The following is a 15658-nucleotide window of genomic DNA, read 5'->3' as shown; positions in this document are numbered from 1 at the left end:
GTATCGAATCGGCTTGAGTCACGAACGAGTCACCAGGAACGAACGAGTCACCAGGCACGAAAGAGTCAAAGGGAGAGAAAGACGCCATCAATCAAATTTCGAGGACCCCTCCTCCTCTGGCCTGAGCTACAGGGGATAGCACCTCACCTACAGGGATGGAGCGCTCTGGAACCCATAGTGGCATCCCCCGCCAAGCACCATTGTGCAGCCTCGCCAATAGTCCACTTTAGCGCATTGACTCAGTGTCCCTCACTGAGTTTATAGTGGGGCAGCTATGGTCATTTTCAGCCTCGCGCTGTCCATCTCAAAATATTTTCTTGCCTTGTCGCAGCAAAGACCCTCTCTGACATCCATTATCAAATTAATACCACAGCCACGCACGAGGCTGCAATCGCGACAATGGCACAGCCCTCGCCCTTCCTCGAGCCAGGAAATGTCACGAGTCCTGGAAACCTCGCAATCATCTTGCTCTCTCGCGACAATCTTCAGCCCATCACCCTCGAGCAGTCAACAGGAGCTGTCGATGGCTACCTTGAAGGCGCAACATTGAACACTCGCTTCGGGTCTTTTCCTCACTCAACACTGCTTAACATCCCATGGGGATCTCAAGTTCGCGCCTCGGCCGTTGATACGGGCTCAAGAGGGCGCAAGCGACGTCGAGAAGCCACAGACGAGGACACACCGACGACAACTGGCCCTGACGACGATGTCGCGGATGCAAAGTCCAAGCAGGTCAAGAAGGCAGTAACCGCCTCCAGTGGCTTCATTCATATCTTGCGACCAACTCCCGAGCTTTGGACGAGCAGCCTGCCCCACCGAACCCAGGTTGTGTACACCCCGGACTACAGCTATATCCTGCAACGAATTCGAGCGGTGCCTGGTACTCGCATCATTGAGGCGGGAGCCGGGAGTGGTAGCTTCACGCATGCGTCTGCAAGAGCCGTGTACAATGGCTACCCGAAGGATGAGGACGACGTGAGGGGCAAGGTCTTCAGCTTTGAGTACCACGAGCCACGGTATAACAAAATGCAGGAGGAAATTCACAATCACAAATTGGATGGGATTGTCAAGATTTCCCATCGCGACGTCTACAACGAAGGATTCCTCGTCGACGGCAAATCTCCCCGCGCCAACGCCGTCTTCCTCGACCTACCAGCTCCATGGGAAGCCCTCCACCACCTCTCACGGCAGAGACCCGACAAGGCAAGCAAGGACGGAGATGCCGAAGTACCAGAATGGGTTTCACCTCTGGATCCTAAGAAATCCGTCCACATCTGCACGTTCTCTCCCTGCATAGAGCAAGTCACACGGACGATAGAGGAGCTTAGACTCCTGGGTTGGACCGATATCGACATGGTTGAAATCTCACATCGACGATTCAACGTGGTCCGTGAGCGCATCGGAGCGAATCTCCCCAACGAGAGAGGCAACATCCTGGCTCCTGCGGACGTGACGGAGGCGGTAGAGAGACTCAAGGAAATCAACCGCAAGACCAAGGAATTCCACAAGGCGCAGCTTCAGTCAGCAAATGGCGAGGGGGACTCGTCGGCCATGGACGTCGACACGCCGGCACCGGCACCCAAGTCCAACGGACAGCAGGAGGATTCGAAGCCGTGGATGCACGGCAAGCTCTACCACCGGCCCGAGACGGATCTCAAAACCCACACGTCTTACCTCACCTTTGCGGTGCTGCCGCGCGAATGGACCGAGGAGGATGAGGCGGCAGCGTGGGAAAAGTTCCCCTGCGGAAAGGAGGGCGGAGTCATTGGTAGCCTCAACAAGCAGGCTCGGAAGCAGCAGACGAGAGAGAAGCTGGCGGCCAAGAAGAAGCGCAAGCAAGGAAATGATACCCAAGCAGCAGCGGCAGCGGGAGATACGGAGGACAAGGCCGAGACACAATAATACTTCTCGAGAGCTCGAGAGCGGATTGCTTACCGGTACCACTTCTTGTTCGACCCAAGTGATCCTTTTGCTGTCATCCTAATGAGTCGTCACTAACGCAAAGAGTGTGACTGTGATTATCCATGACGCAGTTTCGTTTTACGGACCTACGGATTGTCTGTCTTGTAAGCGCCCTGGTTACACGGCTCTCCCTACCAGTACCCCAACATCCATCTGACTCCAACTCGCATCAGTGGAATGCGCAGTCTCGTCTCAGAAGGCCGCAACGCCAAATGCCAAATCAAGGCAACCTACGAGGCGGCCTCAGCCCACAGGCGTCGCCAAATCAGGACCCTCGCAGGCCTTCCCCAACCCTTCAATTGGGCAGTCGGATGCAAGGACACCTGTTCGACGCTGTCATGTCGGGCTTCGATGGGCTCCTCAAAATTTCCTCAGCCAACTGGTGTTGCCAGTCCATGGGTCAGCCTGCCCGCGCGCTGGGTGGCCGGCAACCGAGCCCCCAATCATGGGAAACCCGGCGCTGATGGTTCGACCATGATGGCGTTCCTGGACACACCAGAGGCTGCCTTGTGTGCCTCGACTTGCATGCGGGCTTCCTCGGCGGCGCCAGGGGGGGTCCGACAGTGAGGCTGTCGGCTTGTAATAGGGCCATCCAATGCCTTTAGGTTGTAAATCCTCCCTTCCCATCGCTGAGTTGCAGTTGTTTTGATGCAGGCTCCCATTGTGCTGAGGCTCGATGGGCACCCCCGCGGGCTTATATCTCAACAGCGCATCCTCGCTCGCGTGTGCGCCTGCTGCTGCTGCTCGCCACATTTCTCCGTCACCCTGCTATTTACCAGGGAAACAATTAATTGCCCGAGGCCAGTTGTACCGTACCTGAACTGACCATGAATGAGGCGAACGAACCTAGGCGACGTCGGCGGCATAGAATCGATGCGCCCCAAGCCCAAGCAGTCACAGCATTGAAGCCTCCGGCCGCGGGCGCATTCAGAGGCACCCCGACTACTCAATGGTCCGAATGGGTTCTCCATGCCTCGGCATCGTACTACTACCGAGCGCGCTACATCTCCTATGATGAGATGGTGAGGGTGATACCCGACGGCAGAAACTCGATCGTCTCGGACAATGTCGGCGGACACATCCACTACCAGTTCATGGGCTTCAACGACGCCGTGATGCGCAACCACTACACCACACCAACACAGACTCCAGAGCTGTCGACGTGCTCAGGGACGACGCCCACGACCGCCGAGCCCTCGCCGTTCCAACCACTCCCGAGGATCCAGTACAAGCAGCGCGACTACATCTCAGGGCCGCCCGCTATTGAAGACGACCGCAAGATGTTGATGAGCGGCGCGCTATTACCGCCCAAGCCTGACAACACGTACGGAAAAGCGCTCGTGGCGTCGAAACCAAGAATATCAAGACGCAAGCACCAACAGCAGCATCATCAACAACAACCTGCCGTGCCAAAGAAGAAGGAGAGGAAGAAGTTGGAAGTGGACAAGAGGCAGATGAATTCGAATGTCAAGGTGAGCAAGTGGCTAGATTCCTTGTAGTAGTGCTCTGGATATGTTCTTGTAGTGTATTATTTGTCGGGGAATGGGATTTCATTTGGCGATCTTGTTTGATTATACAGTTACAATTCACATTGGAAGTTATACCCAGGGTCAATAACATGGAACATCGGCTCTCCCCCCACCTGAAGCTCTCATGAAGTATGCCCAACTCGTGAGACTGTTAGGCACTGTGCGCCTCCCAAAAGTCACGCACTTTTGTACAGTGCCAGAACCACCAAAGTTGACGCAGCACTCTGCTTCGGCCCGGATCAATATTTCCCCACCTACCGCTCCCTCACCACCAAGCCTCGCCAATTTTCACGATATCCCAAGCTCCAGCTCAGCCTCGGCCTCCTCAGCTACACGAAACTCGAACGAAACCACACCCCCCACCGCAACCATGACGTCTACAATCGGTATCCCTATCAAGCTTCTCAACGAGGCACAGGTCCGTACACTTCCTACGCAGCTCTTCTCCAGAATCTAATGAAGCTAATCTGCTTGGTACAGGGCCACATCGTTACCCTCGAAATCACCTCTGGCCAGACCTACCGCGGCAAGCTCCTCGATGGTACGCTCTATATACTGGCTTCCGAGCAATCTAATAGAATTACTGCTAATATGCGCACAGCCGAGGACAACATGAACGTCCAGCTCAAGGACATCACCGTCACCGCCCGCGACGGCCGCGTCTCCCACCTCGACCAGGTCTACATCCGTGGCTCCCACGTGCGCTTCTTCATCGTCCCCGACATGCTCCGCAACGCGCCCATGTTCCGCAGCCGAAACGTCCGCGGCCGCGGTGTTGGTCTCGCCCGAGGTCGCGCGACCGTCAGCCGTGCGCGCGCAGGCGGTCGAGGACGGTAGACGACATTTTATGGGGGGTATACACACCAGCGGCGCGCGGCGGTGGCATGTGCTTGGCGTTCAGGTTATTTGGGTTCTCTTTTGCAAAACGAACAATGGGCTGTGGAAGTCAAGGCAGGCTCAGGTGCGATACCAGTCTAGAAGGAGGACATGCAATGGGAGAGAGCCTGGTTCTTGGGATAAACCCCCAAGGTAGAGAGTGGTTGTCGAGATTGAGTAGATAACAAAAAAGAAGGCGTCCGTTACGCCTGGTATCTCGCCACCATCTATCAGCACATATGCTCATGCCTTTCACTTGCTTTTTATAATGTACACGATCCACTACTTCATGCGGTCAAGGGCGTCTGATGCCTTTGTCACCAGATGCCGAACCTCGTTTAGCACCTTGGTCGCCTCATCGTCATCTGTCCGCGTGTGTTTCTCCTCCCCGTTAAGCACGTCGGCAACACTCTCTTCAGCAGCTCGTACAGCCTTACGGCCCTCCTCACGGACCTCACCCTCCCAGAATGTTCGCGCCGCATCCCACTTCTTCTGCAGCCGACTCATACTCCACATGAAACCCAACGCTGCGACAGCACCTGCTTCGTAGATGGTTGAAGAAAAGGAAGAGATGTAAAGGAGAGCGGCGAGTGAAGTGGTGAGTCCTGATGTACCTAGGGACTGCATGACGAGTTTCTGTGCCAGAGCCTGAAGCGCTGGGATGGTCTCGTTTTGGAGATACTTGCGGGTAAAGGCAATATGACCGGGCCATTTAGGGAGGGCTGGACGAGGTGTTGTCACCGGAACCAAAGGCTCAAGCTCCCAGAACCGAGGCGCTTCAGCTGAGGCTCTAGGCTGGGCGAATCCTGAACTGAGGGCGGCTGAGGGTATTGCTGTGTGTTCTTTGCAGCCTCTGCAATCTGGCCAGTCAGGTAGACAAGTTCCTGCTCTGCTGTCGGTAGGAACCGCTGGCTCAGCATCTCGTTTGTGAGCATTGCCACGTCGTCAACCCGCCAGAAGAGCTGCCACCATCCCAGCTTCCGCCATCGTTGGCCCGTAAAAGCAAGATCGAGCTCATCCTGCAGTTCTGTATGTGCCTTTTGTGCCCATTCTGAAAGCCCCTTGTTCAGGTTGGGTGAGAGGGCCAGAGTCTTCTTCGCGTGGGCCTTGATGTGAATGTCCTTGATCTGATTATGGTTTTCCTCCTTGCATCTCGCCCAAACACTCTCCAGAATCGAGGTAATGAGCCGTCGGACTGCTGGTTTTGTCGTGTCCTCTGAAGAAGTGACGCCCGACTTGAGCCAAGTGGCCAGGGCGGGGAAATTGCTGCTTGTCCATAACCGCTCATATTCCATAGCATTTTTTGTGCTCTGCCGGAAGAGCATCATGCCCTTTTCTGCGCTGGCGAGATCGACTGTCTCGAAGGGAGCCTCAAACTGAGTGCGGTCGATGCCCTTCAAGTTCACGGCCCTCATAACGGCTTCCTCCTCCTCCAAGAACGGCAACCTTGTCGCATTGACCGCCCCTTTCATACCGTCCCCGATCAGAAGAGCTCTGTGGACTGGAGTGGTTACTGGTGTTGACCGATTTTCGGCTGAAGCAATATCAACAGTGGGAACAAGCACATCCTCCACAATCTTGATCCTCGCGACATAGTCATCTCCTTGGGGGTACGGGATGATTGTCTCCATGAAAAGTAGTTCAAGATTGAAGTTGTTCCAGTCGGCAGAAGAGACATTAATCTCGCTGAGCAGGTTCGTCTTGCTGACGGAGAGAATTCCTTGCTCCTCCGCGGTCGGCCTGATGCGCACAATGAGGGGCTTCTTGGGGTCGTGATCCTTCAATTGGCGCTCCCATTCTTGTTCATCCTTCAAGGGGTCTGTCACTAGCAGCCTCAATACGTTCTTTGCCGTCTCTCCAGCGTTGGACCCAGGTCCCAGCCCAAGAATTGCAACCCTCACTACTTCCTGGCCAGGCGCTTGCCGCAGACCCTGGAGGGCCAATTGCATTCGCGAAGGGTTCACGAGGAGCGGACCAAGTTTCTGCATGTCGAGGAGGTGCTGCTCGAGCTCGGCGCGCGGGTTTCCAACGTTTTCAGAGGTCGAGACGGTCGAATTGAAGCGGGCATCGCGGCGAGTTCGTGGGCGCATCCGGCCGGCCGAGGCGACGGAGCAGAAGGGGCATATCGAGGTGCCCGGGGGCCTCGATGGCCGTGTCAAGGCGCCGAGGCTCCCCAGGCGGGGGAGACGGGCCCTTTGTGAAGCCATTTGCGGATGAATGGCGATGAGGGTTGCTGGAGCTGGAGCTCGGCGAGGAAGCTCCGATCTCAAATCCGGCACGGCAAAACCCGGAGCTCCGAGAATAAGATGCGTGGGACAAGGAAACGCCTCTCCATTCTTTCAACCTGATCAAAATGACAAAAATACATGTATTTCACTTATTTTTTCATGAATGTACGAATCCCAGCCTTGAAAATCCTTTTATTTATCTGCTGGTCTTAGATGTGCTAAACACCGAGTTCATGGCTCCCGGTGGCGGAGACGCCTGTGGGAGCTGATGATATCTGCCCAGGTATCAGATCCTCCAAGGCTGAGTTGAACTTTCAGCCTCCAGTCACCGAGATGCCAGACTTGTATCAGCCCCATGCTTGAATGTGTGTTCCCAGCCAGTCACAGCCACGTGAATAACCAGGATATTGCTTCGAGAATTGCTTAGCGGCCCTTGTAGGCTGACTTGATGAGTGAGTCTAACGATGGAAGGTCGATTTCTCATCATCAACACTCAAACTTGTTAAATTCTTGTCTCGAAGCTGTTAACGTGAAAGTTTACCCAAATGTCGGATATCAGAGCAGAGATACGAGATGCCTCGCACAAGAATACGGAACTCCTCCGTCTCCTCGCCGAGACTAGCTATGCCAGCTCTTTTCTCACTCAACAAAAGATCGTTTCGGATCTCGAAAATCAACTGGCACGATCCGATAAAAAACTCCATGACCTGGATCAAGAGCGATTAGCCAACCTCCAGACACACAAGAAATATCGCGATAGCCATTTCAGAAAGTTTCTCATCACAGCCAGCGGCAAGAAGGAGTGGTTTGCCGGCATGGCAGACAAAGAGGAACAAGATTACTTTGAGACGCTGCAGCAAGCGCAGCAAGCCCAAGAGCACAACTCATCGCTCAAAGCCCAGCTAGCCGAGGCGCAAAATACATTGAGGAGTGTTGAAAGCCTCGTTCAAAGGCATCGGGGCGTGCAACGGCAGCTAGACGAGCTATACGACGATATCTTTTCTGGCCCAACACCAGAATTTCCTGAAGAAGATGAGAAAGAGCAGGAAAGCAACGACGCGCTGGCAGCTTACTTTACGACAAAGGCGAAACTCGAGGCACACGGCAAGGCAGTAGAACTACAGGAGCAGGCAGCGCAGACGATGATGGTGACCCTTCAGCACATGGACAAAGCACTCATCGCTCACAGGACGTCCAGCACTCTCATGGAACGCCGGGCTCTACACCAAGCGAAAGATGACATTCAGCAGACTAAGAGGACGACAGACCAGTTATCGAAGCTAGGACTGGATAATGGAGTGCTTTCCAGGTTCAACACTGAGCCTCTTATCAGACAACTAAACTCGGCCCTTGGCGATGTCTGGGGGAGAATCGATATCAAGCACAGTTGCGAGGAGGCAGCCCGTTGTGCTTCTATACTCGACGATGCTTTGAGCTATGCCAGAGTAAAGAGAGCCAGTGTGGAACGGGAACTGAAGGAGAGGGAGTTTGAAATGGAAGAGGCAAGAAGGAGGTTACAAAAGGTTCGGGAAGGCATTTTTGAGAGGGTCATGAACGAAGACATGACGCAGTGTCCGTGGGATGCAACTTGAGCTTACCGGTTGCGACAGTGAGTTTGATGAAGCATTTGAGCACTTTGTGCTCTCGATCTATCGGATACCCTATTTACCTTGTTTGGTTACCAAGTTTGATAACGATTCATCAACATGTAACTTCTATTTAGTCACCATCATCAAATGAAGTTGGTTGTCGTGATTAAGCGGTCTGAATGGCGATACTGACTTGATTGCTTGTCACCAGGTTGTCGAGAGAGCAAGGTAACAATCAAAGAAATTAAGAATTGCAAATCAAAGATGAAAGGCTCTACTCCGTACAGATCAACACAATTCTTGTCAGTTCTACACTCGCCAACAAATGAATTTGTCCTCGAGACATGGCCGGCCCAATCCAGGATCCATCCCAAGCCACAGGTCGCCCAAAACGGCAACCAGATCGTCAACCGACATTATCGTCGACCTCATCGGCGTTTCCCCCAGATCGGCCAAACAGCCAGGTTCATCGTATTTCCCGCATTTTTACGCAAAAGGGAAACGATGATTCATGACCAGGACAACCGAGGTGTCCATGTGGGCTTGGCGCCTGTCGTTGAGTGGGCTATGGCGTTTTAATATGAAAGAAGCTTATAATTAAGTATGGCCTCGGCAGGGTCATGGTGCTAAAGAGATTTTGATCGTTGGACATCCGCATTGTGTTCTTCACTGTCGTCTTTGTTGCACGGCCATCATGAGTGACAGTGGGCAAGGCAACTCTGGGCGTATGTCTCAAATCTCGCGATAGCTTCTTCTTTACTAACTTCTGCCAGGTCCGCCCATCGACGGCTACGTCGATCCTAACTTTCCCAATCCCAACGGCGAGTGGGACACGCCCGTCATCATCTACGGCTACACTCCCGCCTTTTCGCTCGCCGTCTTCGCCGCCGTCTGGTTCGCCGTCTTCCTCGTCGTCCACCTTGTCCAGACGATTCGCTTTCGGAGCTGGTACTTCATCACGTTTCCCATCGGACTGTTGTTTGAGATTGTCGGATACATTGCGCGCTCGCTTTCAGCCAAGGATGATCCGTATCATCTACTATACTTTATCCTCAACTACTTCTTCATCGTCACGGCGCCCGTCTTCCTCGCTGCGGGTGTGTACACTATCCTCTCAGCATTAATTCCCCGGCTTGGACGCCGATACTCGTTCCTCCCGCCCAAGGCCATCCTCTGGTTCTTTATAACTTCCGACGTTATCGCAACTGTGGTCCAGATCACAGGCGCTGCTCTCATCGGTGTGCGACAGTCGAACCGCGACGATCCCACAGACGCAAACAATATCCTCCTCGGTGGCTTAGCCTACCAGGTCTTCTCCCTCGGCGTCTTCGTCATCTTGACCGCGAGCTTTCTCTTCCGCAGCCGACAGGAGATTCGTACACGAGGTCGAACACTCACCAGTTTCTGCGCCGCATTCGCAGTAGCCACCATCCTCATCTATCTACGAACGTGCTTCCGTCTGGCAGAGACGGCAGAGGGATTAGGCGGTCACCTCTATTCAAACGAGATTTACTTTGCTTGCCTCGAGTTTGCTCCCGTGGCGTTGGCTGTGTTGCTGTTTGCTATCTGGTATCCTGGACGGTGCGTGGGTAAGAAGGTGAGAGTGAAGGATCTGGAAAAGGAGCAGCAGAGTGCAGTCAACTTTTGAGATGATGAGCGAGAGATACCCGTCGTTTATTGAATATGTCGTTCGAGAGAAATGAAACCGTTGATGCAAGTATGTAAGCTGGCCGTTTTAAACGTTCCTGGTGAGATTCAGTTTCGAGATTCAGCAATCCATGCAACCCCCCGACTTTCAGTGGCTGCATACCCGCCATAGCCTAAAGTTACAGCGCCTCCACCTCAGCCTACATCAACCTAGAGCCTCTACCTTCAACATCACCGAATAACACGCAACATCTCGAACCTCAAAGCTCCTCGCCCCAGATGCCTCCCCTCCCTGCCTCCTCCAATCCCCTCCCCCGCCTCATAACCTACTACCAAACCCATCATGACTCCTCTGGAAACCTCATCTCTCCTCTCCCGCTCATCACGCAGCCAGGCATCACCATCACCCACGTCATTGTCGCCGCCATCCACATAAACGACAAGCCAGAGGACATCACCCTCAACGACCACCACCCGTCTCACCCCCGCTTCCAGACCATGTGGGCCGAGCTTCGCGTGCTGCAGGCCTCGGGCGTGAAAGTCATGGGCATGCTGGGCGGCGCTGCCAAGGGGAGCTATCAGCGCCTTGACGCCGACCAGGAGCAGTTTGACAGGTTCTACGGTCCTGTGAGGGACATGATTCGGGAGCGTGGGCTAGACGGTCTTGATCTGGATGTGGAGGAGGAGATGAGTCTAGGAGGCATCGTTCGACTAATAGATCGCCTTCGAAGCGACTTTGGTCCCAGTTTCATCATCACTTTGGCACCCGTTGCCATGTCTCTGCTCGACTTTACCAAGAACCTCAGCGGCTTCGACTACGAGGCTCTCGAAGTCATGCGGGGTCGCGATATTGCCTGGTACAACACACAATTCTACTGCGGCTGGGGAGACTGCAGTAACCCCCTCATGTACGACCTCATGATCCAAAAGGGTTGGCCCCCGGAGAAGATTGTCATCGGACTCGTCACCAACCCGGAAAATGGCGGTGGCTATGTGCCTATGAACCCTCTCAGCATGGTCCTCACAACACTGCGAGGTCGTTATGGTTCCTTTGGAGGTATCATGGGTTGGGAGTACTTCAACAGCTTGCCTGGAGGAACGGCAAGACCATGGGAGTGGGCGAGGGACATGACCAAACTTCTACGAGGGCAGTTGTTTCCACAGTCGGCAGAAACAGCTGTGGTAACGGATGGATCGGCACCTGCAACTACAACTAACGCAACTACCGAAATCGATGCGGATGCGCCAGGAGGGAAGGATGTCAAGGTTCCGAAGCAGTTCGACTACTACTCGGACGGAACGGATGATGAATAGGATAGACCTAGAGGCATAAAGTCAAAGACAATGCGCTGACACAAGCTTAGATATTATCAGGTGCCTTCTTATGTTGTGCCTGACTTATACAACGATGATACCAAATATGAGCGAATCGAGCTGAATTACTATTCCAAGGCCTATTAGCAACTTCACGAGAGCTACAGTCTTCCAGGCCTCGGGTTTTCTTGATCTTTCCTTTGCATACTAATTCCCCAATATCCATCAAACGACTCTTTGTTCCATCAATCATGGGTGCCGATGTTGAGAGGCAAACACGACACCGCAGATCCGACCCGCTATCAATTGCGGCTGAGCATCGCCATGACCCTACGCGATCTTGCCAACGACATCAACACCCAAAACCCCCAGAGATGAAGGGCTCCTGTCCATGACCAAAAATATGAGGACAGGGTTCAGGTACAGTTGCCATTTTGTGGTCCAGCCAACTCATCTGGCCGCTGCAGCCGCCCTTATCGCCCTCATAACCAACGGCTATCGGATACGCCGCGCCTTGTCAAGAGCCTCACTCTCATTACAAAGCATCCTCTCAAACAGCTTCTTCCAAGCCTCCCAAGCGGTTTTCGGCTTCAAATACAGCGACAAGATCGACGATCAACACATCCGCCTCCTCCGCCTCCCAGACACAGCCACAGACTCCTCACCAGCCTTCACCCTCCACACATTCTCTCTCGATCAATGTCCCCCGTATCTCGCCATCTCTTACACTTGGGGTCCGCCCGAAGGCGATCCATCTTTCTACACGGCTCATGACAGACAATGCATCCTCCTCAATGGAAAGCCCTTCCCGGTGTTGCCGAATCTCTGCGACGCGCTGTCACAGTTGTGCGCCGCCAGGCCTGGGCAATATCTCTGGGTCGATAGCATCTGTATTAACCAGGCCAGTCTTTCTGAGCGTTCTTCCCAGGTTGCCATCATGGACAGCATCTACAATGGGACAGTCGAGACCATGATATGGCTGGGTCCTGCTTCAGACAAGACGCCTCGAGCTATCGAGGTAGCTCGACAACTAGCAGCAGGTGCAGAAGCCAAGATTCTTCAGCTAGCCAGGGACCAGTCGTACGGGGATGTCTTCATCGTGGATGATCCAGAGGTGCTCAAAAGAAACGGCCTACCACCCCTTACTGCTGACGACTGGATCGACCTCGGCGATATCTACACCAGAGCCTGGTTCGGACGGGTATGGATGCTCCAGGAGGTTGCCCTATCCCGCAATCCAACAGTTCTAATCGGCCACTACGAGGCTCCATGGGATATTATCGCGGACGCTGCTGCGCTTACTGGGATGTCTCGCGCCACTCTCGGCCTCGTTGTCCTAGGGAACGGCCGTGAGGGCATTCCCCTCGTTCAAGGCCTCCTCCACGCCATCAACCTCCAGATCGTCCGGCAATGGAGTCAAGGCGAAGCCAGTCGCTTTCGAGAGGTCCTCCAAAGCGTAGACTTTTCCTTCGGCATCGATACAAGTCATCCCTGGAGGATTCTACTGCAACTCTTACTGGGAAGCAACGGGTCCAAGGCAACATTCAGAAGAGATCGTGTTTATGCCCTCCTTGGCCTCGTAAATCACATGGCACGGCTCGAAGGACAGCCCCGTCTCAATCTCAAAGTTGACTACCATTCAACCGACGATCAAGTCCTCACAAATCTTGGATTCGCCTTCTTCCAAGAAACCCAATCTCTACATCTCCTCTCCCTCGCCGGTCTCGCTAGCCGTGGCACCAGTTCAAGTTTACCAACCTGGATTCCTTCCTTCGAGACAGTCCATGCCCCCATCCTCAACCCGAACTATAGTAGCCTCCGTCCATTTGATGCCTCAGCTGGCCAAGACGTTAAATTCACTATCGATCAAGACCGCCATCGTCTCCATGTCAAAACGATCAGACCTCATCTCGGCAGCATTGAAGAGCTTGGTGAAACATGGTCTGAGATGCTCCATGGCAGCCTCAACAAGTCCATGCAGATCCTCCTCCACTGTGGTACAACATACCTCCCCACTCAGCAACCCATCGTCGAAGCCTTCTGGCGTACTCTCATCATGGACAATGACTTGGTCCAGCGCCCAGCACCACCAAACCTCGTCGAAGCCTTCAGCGCCTGGATGACCATCATAACCATTGCCGCCCTAATCGCTAATCGCCCTTCCAACCCTACCAGCTTCAATCACTTCGATAGCCTCGAACCTCTGTGGACCCTTGCAAGCAGCAGAGATTCCACAAACAGCCTCCCCAAGACGAAGGGTATGATTGCCCTAGCCTTCGAGTTGGGCATGCCCAGAAACCCCGACGTACCAGTTATCTCCGAATCAGAACGCCGGGCCAGGTTCGAGGCCTGGAATAAGGCCGCTGCTCCTTTCGAGGCCCTACTGCGCTTGACCCTCGTACCCAACAGACGCATCGCGAGGACCATCAGAGGCTACCTTTGCCTAGTTCCGACCGAGGCCCAGGTTGGGGATAAGGTCATGATTGTCGCTGGATGTCCGACACCCTTGGTCCTGAGAAGGTTTAACGACCTTGACGACTGCTTCAGCCTAGTCGGTGATGCCTATGTTCATGGCGCCATGTTTGGGGAGCATGTAACAGGAGACTTTTGGTGGACAGACATTTCACTGGTTTGAGAAGCAAGACACGGGCAGGATGATCAGCCATCAACGGAGTGTTCAGCGAGACCAGTTGCATTACAAGTGTCATAAAGTAAAGTAAAGCAGGCGAAATACATGTACAGAAGCGAAGGAAGTAAGATAACATGAACCACGAAATCGTCCGTCTCTCATCTCGCCCATCACAAACCATCTAACATGTTGCAGGTACAATAGACCCCAGTAATCGTACACACGCCTCAATCATCACCTCACTGGCATGCCATCCAGGGGCTGCACTCAGCTTGGACACTGTAGCTGTTGTACAGAGGGTAGGTACCCTTGACCGCGGCAAGAATTGGGTCAAAGAACTGCTTATTGAATCGGCCAGTCTCGCAAGTGGAGCAGGCGCCGCTGAGGAAGTTGTCGTAGGTGGTGTTGTAGCCGAGGTAGCCGATGATGTTCTGATGAGCGACGTCCACGACCTGGAGGTTGAAGGCCTCGGGCATGACCACCCAGTGCTCAGCAGTGGAGTTGTTCTGGTTCTGGCCTGGAACGGTGGGGTTCTGGTTGAACCAGGTGCTGTTCATGCCAACATCGCGGAGAGCCTTGATCATGATGAGGGTGAGGTGGGAGTCGGAATCAATCTGAATGCCAGCACATTCGATGTTGATGGTATAGCCATCTCCCTTGATGGGCTCAGCGATGCACTTCCCGGACTCTTGATCCCAGGAGAACTTCTCGATGAACGCCTGCCAGGTGTTGGGCCAGTTGAGGAAACGAGGGCTGACCGAGGCGGCGACAAACAGCTTTCCAGTGTTGGGGTCAGGAGTAGGTGCTGGATCGCCACCAGTGGGAGAGGGGACAGGAGTGGCAGGTGGTCGCGAGGAAAATGTGGTTGCAGGAGGGGCAGGGTCTGTTGTCAAAGAGGAAGTTTGAGAGCCCATGTCGTCGGGGCGGGAAGGAGGCTCGTCGTCGCGGTTGCAGACAAAGGCAGACCAGCAAACAGCTTCAGGGTTGACGGTCTTGTTGAGAGATGCACTAACAGGGCGACCACGGTAGGCCCAGCAGTTGAGCATCTGGCCACCCTCCTTGGTGGTGACAGCGGAACCAGCCTTGAAGCCGTCAGGAGTGCTGTCTTCGATGTAGACGGTCCAGACAACACCGTTGGGCATCTTGGCAGTGGCACCTTCAGGGATCCAAGGGTATTTGCCGTTTCTGTAGGGGACCTCGACGGCCATGTCAGGCGCATCAGGATACTTGTAGGCATCTTCGGGCCACTTGATGTCCTGGTACCAGTTCATCTGGCGGGAGGTTGACCACTTGGGGTGCTGGGGGTTGTCGCCAATGCCGCAGTCGGCCAGGATGAGGTCCTCGCCGGGGAAGCGTTGGGCCTGGACGGCCATCAGGAGAGCGGCGAAGGCCACGAACTGTCCAAACATCTTTGTGGTGTGGTGGTAGATTTAAAGAGTGAAGAAAGCGGTTGGAGTGATTGTGTTTTGTGTCTGGGCTGAGGTGGGAGATCCCGTGAGCGTTGGATGAAGTGAACCTTGGATGAGCTGGTTGGTGATGGAAGAGAAGAGAAGAAATGAAGGATGGATTCTCGAGCGACGAGAATAAATGCCCAGTCTTGTGTCAGCACATAGAAGTCGGAAGGAGGGAGTGTGTTTTGTTGGGGCGGTCGAGGTAATCTCGTCGAATGCTAGGCAGGTGCTCTCACGAACTCATACGATGCGATGTGGATGAGGCAAGAGGGCACTCCAACTCAGCCGTAACAGACCAAGAGCAATTCCTTCCCAAAGGCTATTTGAGTCATTAAGCGCACATTTCATCATTGTTGAGTTGCGTCTGTTGAGAGTGAGGCGGCCGATACGAGCCAAGGAAGGCAGCTATATCATAGAAGCAGATACAGAGGAA

General features: G+C 54.0%; 8 protein-coding genes across 8 annotated transcripts; 6 read left to right on the top strand and 2 right to left on the bottom strand.

The window, feature by feature from the left end:
* Positions 1-399: 399 nt before the first annotated feature.
* MRS44_012311 (uncharacterized protein) lies at positions 400-1902 on the top strand (the record flags this gene model as incomplete). The annotated part of the gene is made up of 1 exon (XM_046276176.2): positions 400-1902. One exon carries the CDS (start codon positions 400-402, stop codon positions 1900-1902), a length of 1503 nt encoding a protein of 500 aa, XP_046133238.2.
* An 887-nt stretch (positions 1903-2789) lies between these two features.
* Positions 2790-3461, top strand: MRS44_012310 (uncharacterized protein; the record flags this gene model as incomplete). The annotated part of the gene is made up of 1 exon (XM_065618758.1): positions 2790-3461. The coding sequence occupies one exon, from the start codon at positions 2790-2792 to the stop codon at positions 3459-3461; it is 672 nt and encodes a 223-aa protein (XP_065474830.1).
* A 400-nt stretch (positions 3462-3861) lies between these two features.
* On the top strand, positions 3862-4328 carry MRS44_012309 (uncharacterized protein; the record flags this gene model as incomplete). Its single annotated transcript, XM_065618757.1, has 3 exons — positions 3862-3909; positions 3972-4032; positions 4093-4328. The coding sequence occupies 3 exons, from the start codon at positions 3862-3864 to the stop codon at positions 4326-4328; spliced, it is 345 nt and encodes a 114-aa protein (XP_065474829.1).
* A 321-nt stretch (positions 4329-4649) lies between these two features.
* MRS44_012308 (uncharacterized protein) lies at positions 4650-6574 on the bottom strand (the record flags this gene model as incomplete). Its single annotated transcript, XM_065618756.1, has 2 exons — positions 4650-5089; positions 5137-6574. 2 exons carry the CDS (start codon positions 6572-6574, stop codon positions 4650-4652), a joined length of 1878 nt encoding a protein of 625 aa, XP_065474828.1.
* A 566-nt stretch (positions 6575-7140) lies between these two features.
* MRS44_012307 (uncharacterized protein) lies at positions 7141-8187 on the top strand (the record flags this gene model as incomplete). Its single annotated transcript, XM_046276177.2, has 1 exon — positions 7141-8187. The coding sequence occupies one exon, from the start codon at positions 7141-7143 to the stop codon at positions 8185-8187; it is 1047 nt and encodes a 348-aa protein (XP_046133241.2).
* A 691-nt stretch (positions 8188-8878) lies between these two features.
* Positions 8879-11145, top strand: MRS44_012306 (uncharacterized protein; the record flags this gene model as incomplete). Its single annotated transcript, XM_065618755.1, has 3 exons — positions 8879-8909; positions 8958-9765; positions 10017-11145. The coding sequence occupies 3 exons, from the start codon at positions 8879-8881 to the stop codon at positions 11143-11145; spliced, it is 1968 nt and encodes a 655-aa protein (XP_065474827.1).
* Positions 11146-11548: 403 nt separating this feature from the next.
* MRS44_012305 (uncharacterized protein) lies at positions 11549-13780 on the top strand (the record flags this gene model as incomplete). Its single annotated transcript, XM_065618754.1, has 1 exon — positions 11549-13780. The coding sequence occupies one exon, from the start codon at positions 11549-11551 to the stop codon at positions 13778-13780; it is 2232 nt and encodes a 743-aa protein (XP_065474826.1).
* Positions 13781-14013: 233 nt separating this feature from the next.
* On the bottom strand, positions 14014-15183 carry MRS44_012304 (uncharacterized protein; the record flags this gene model as incomplete). Its single annotated transcript, XM_046284058.2, has 1 exon — positions 14014-15183. The coding sequence occupies one exon, from the start codon at positions 15181-15183 to the stop codon at positions 14014-14016; it is 1170 nt and encodes a 389-aa protein (XP_046133244.2).
* Between the last annotated feature and the right edge of the window lie 475 nt (positions 15184-15658).

This window comes from Fusarium solani (genome assembly GCF_023522795.1).
Source record: "Fusarium solani strain SB1 chromosome Unknown bctg00000008, whole genome shotgun sequence".
NCBI lineage: Eukaryota > Fungi > Ascomycota > Sordariomycetes > Hypocreales > Nectriaceae > Fusarium > Fusarium solani.
The sequence above is the reverse complement of the archived record's forward strand: the minus strand, read 5'-3'. Positions and strand labels throughout refer to the sequence as shown.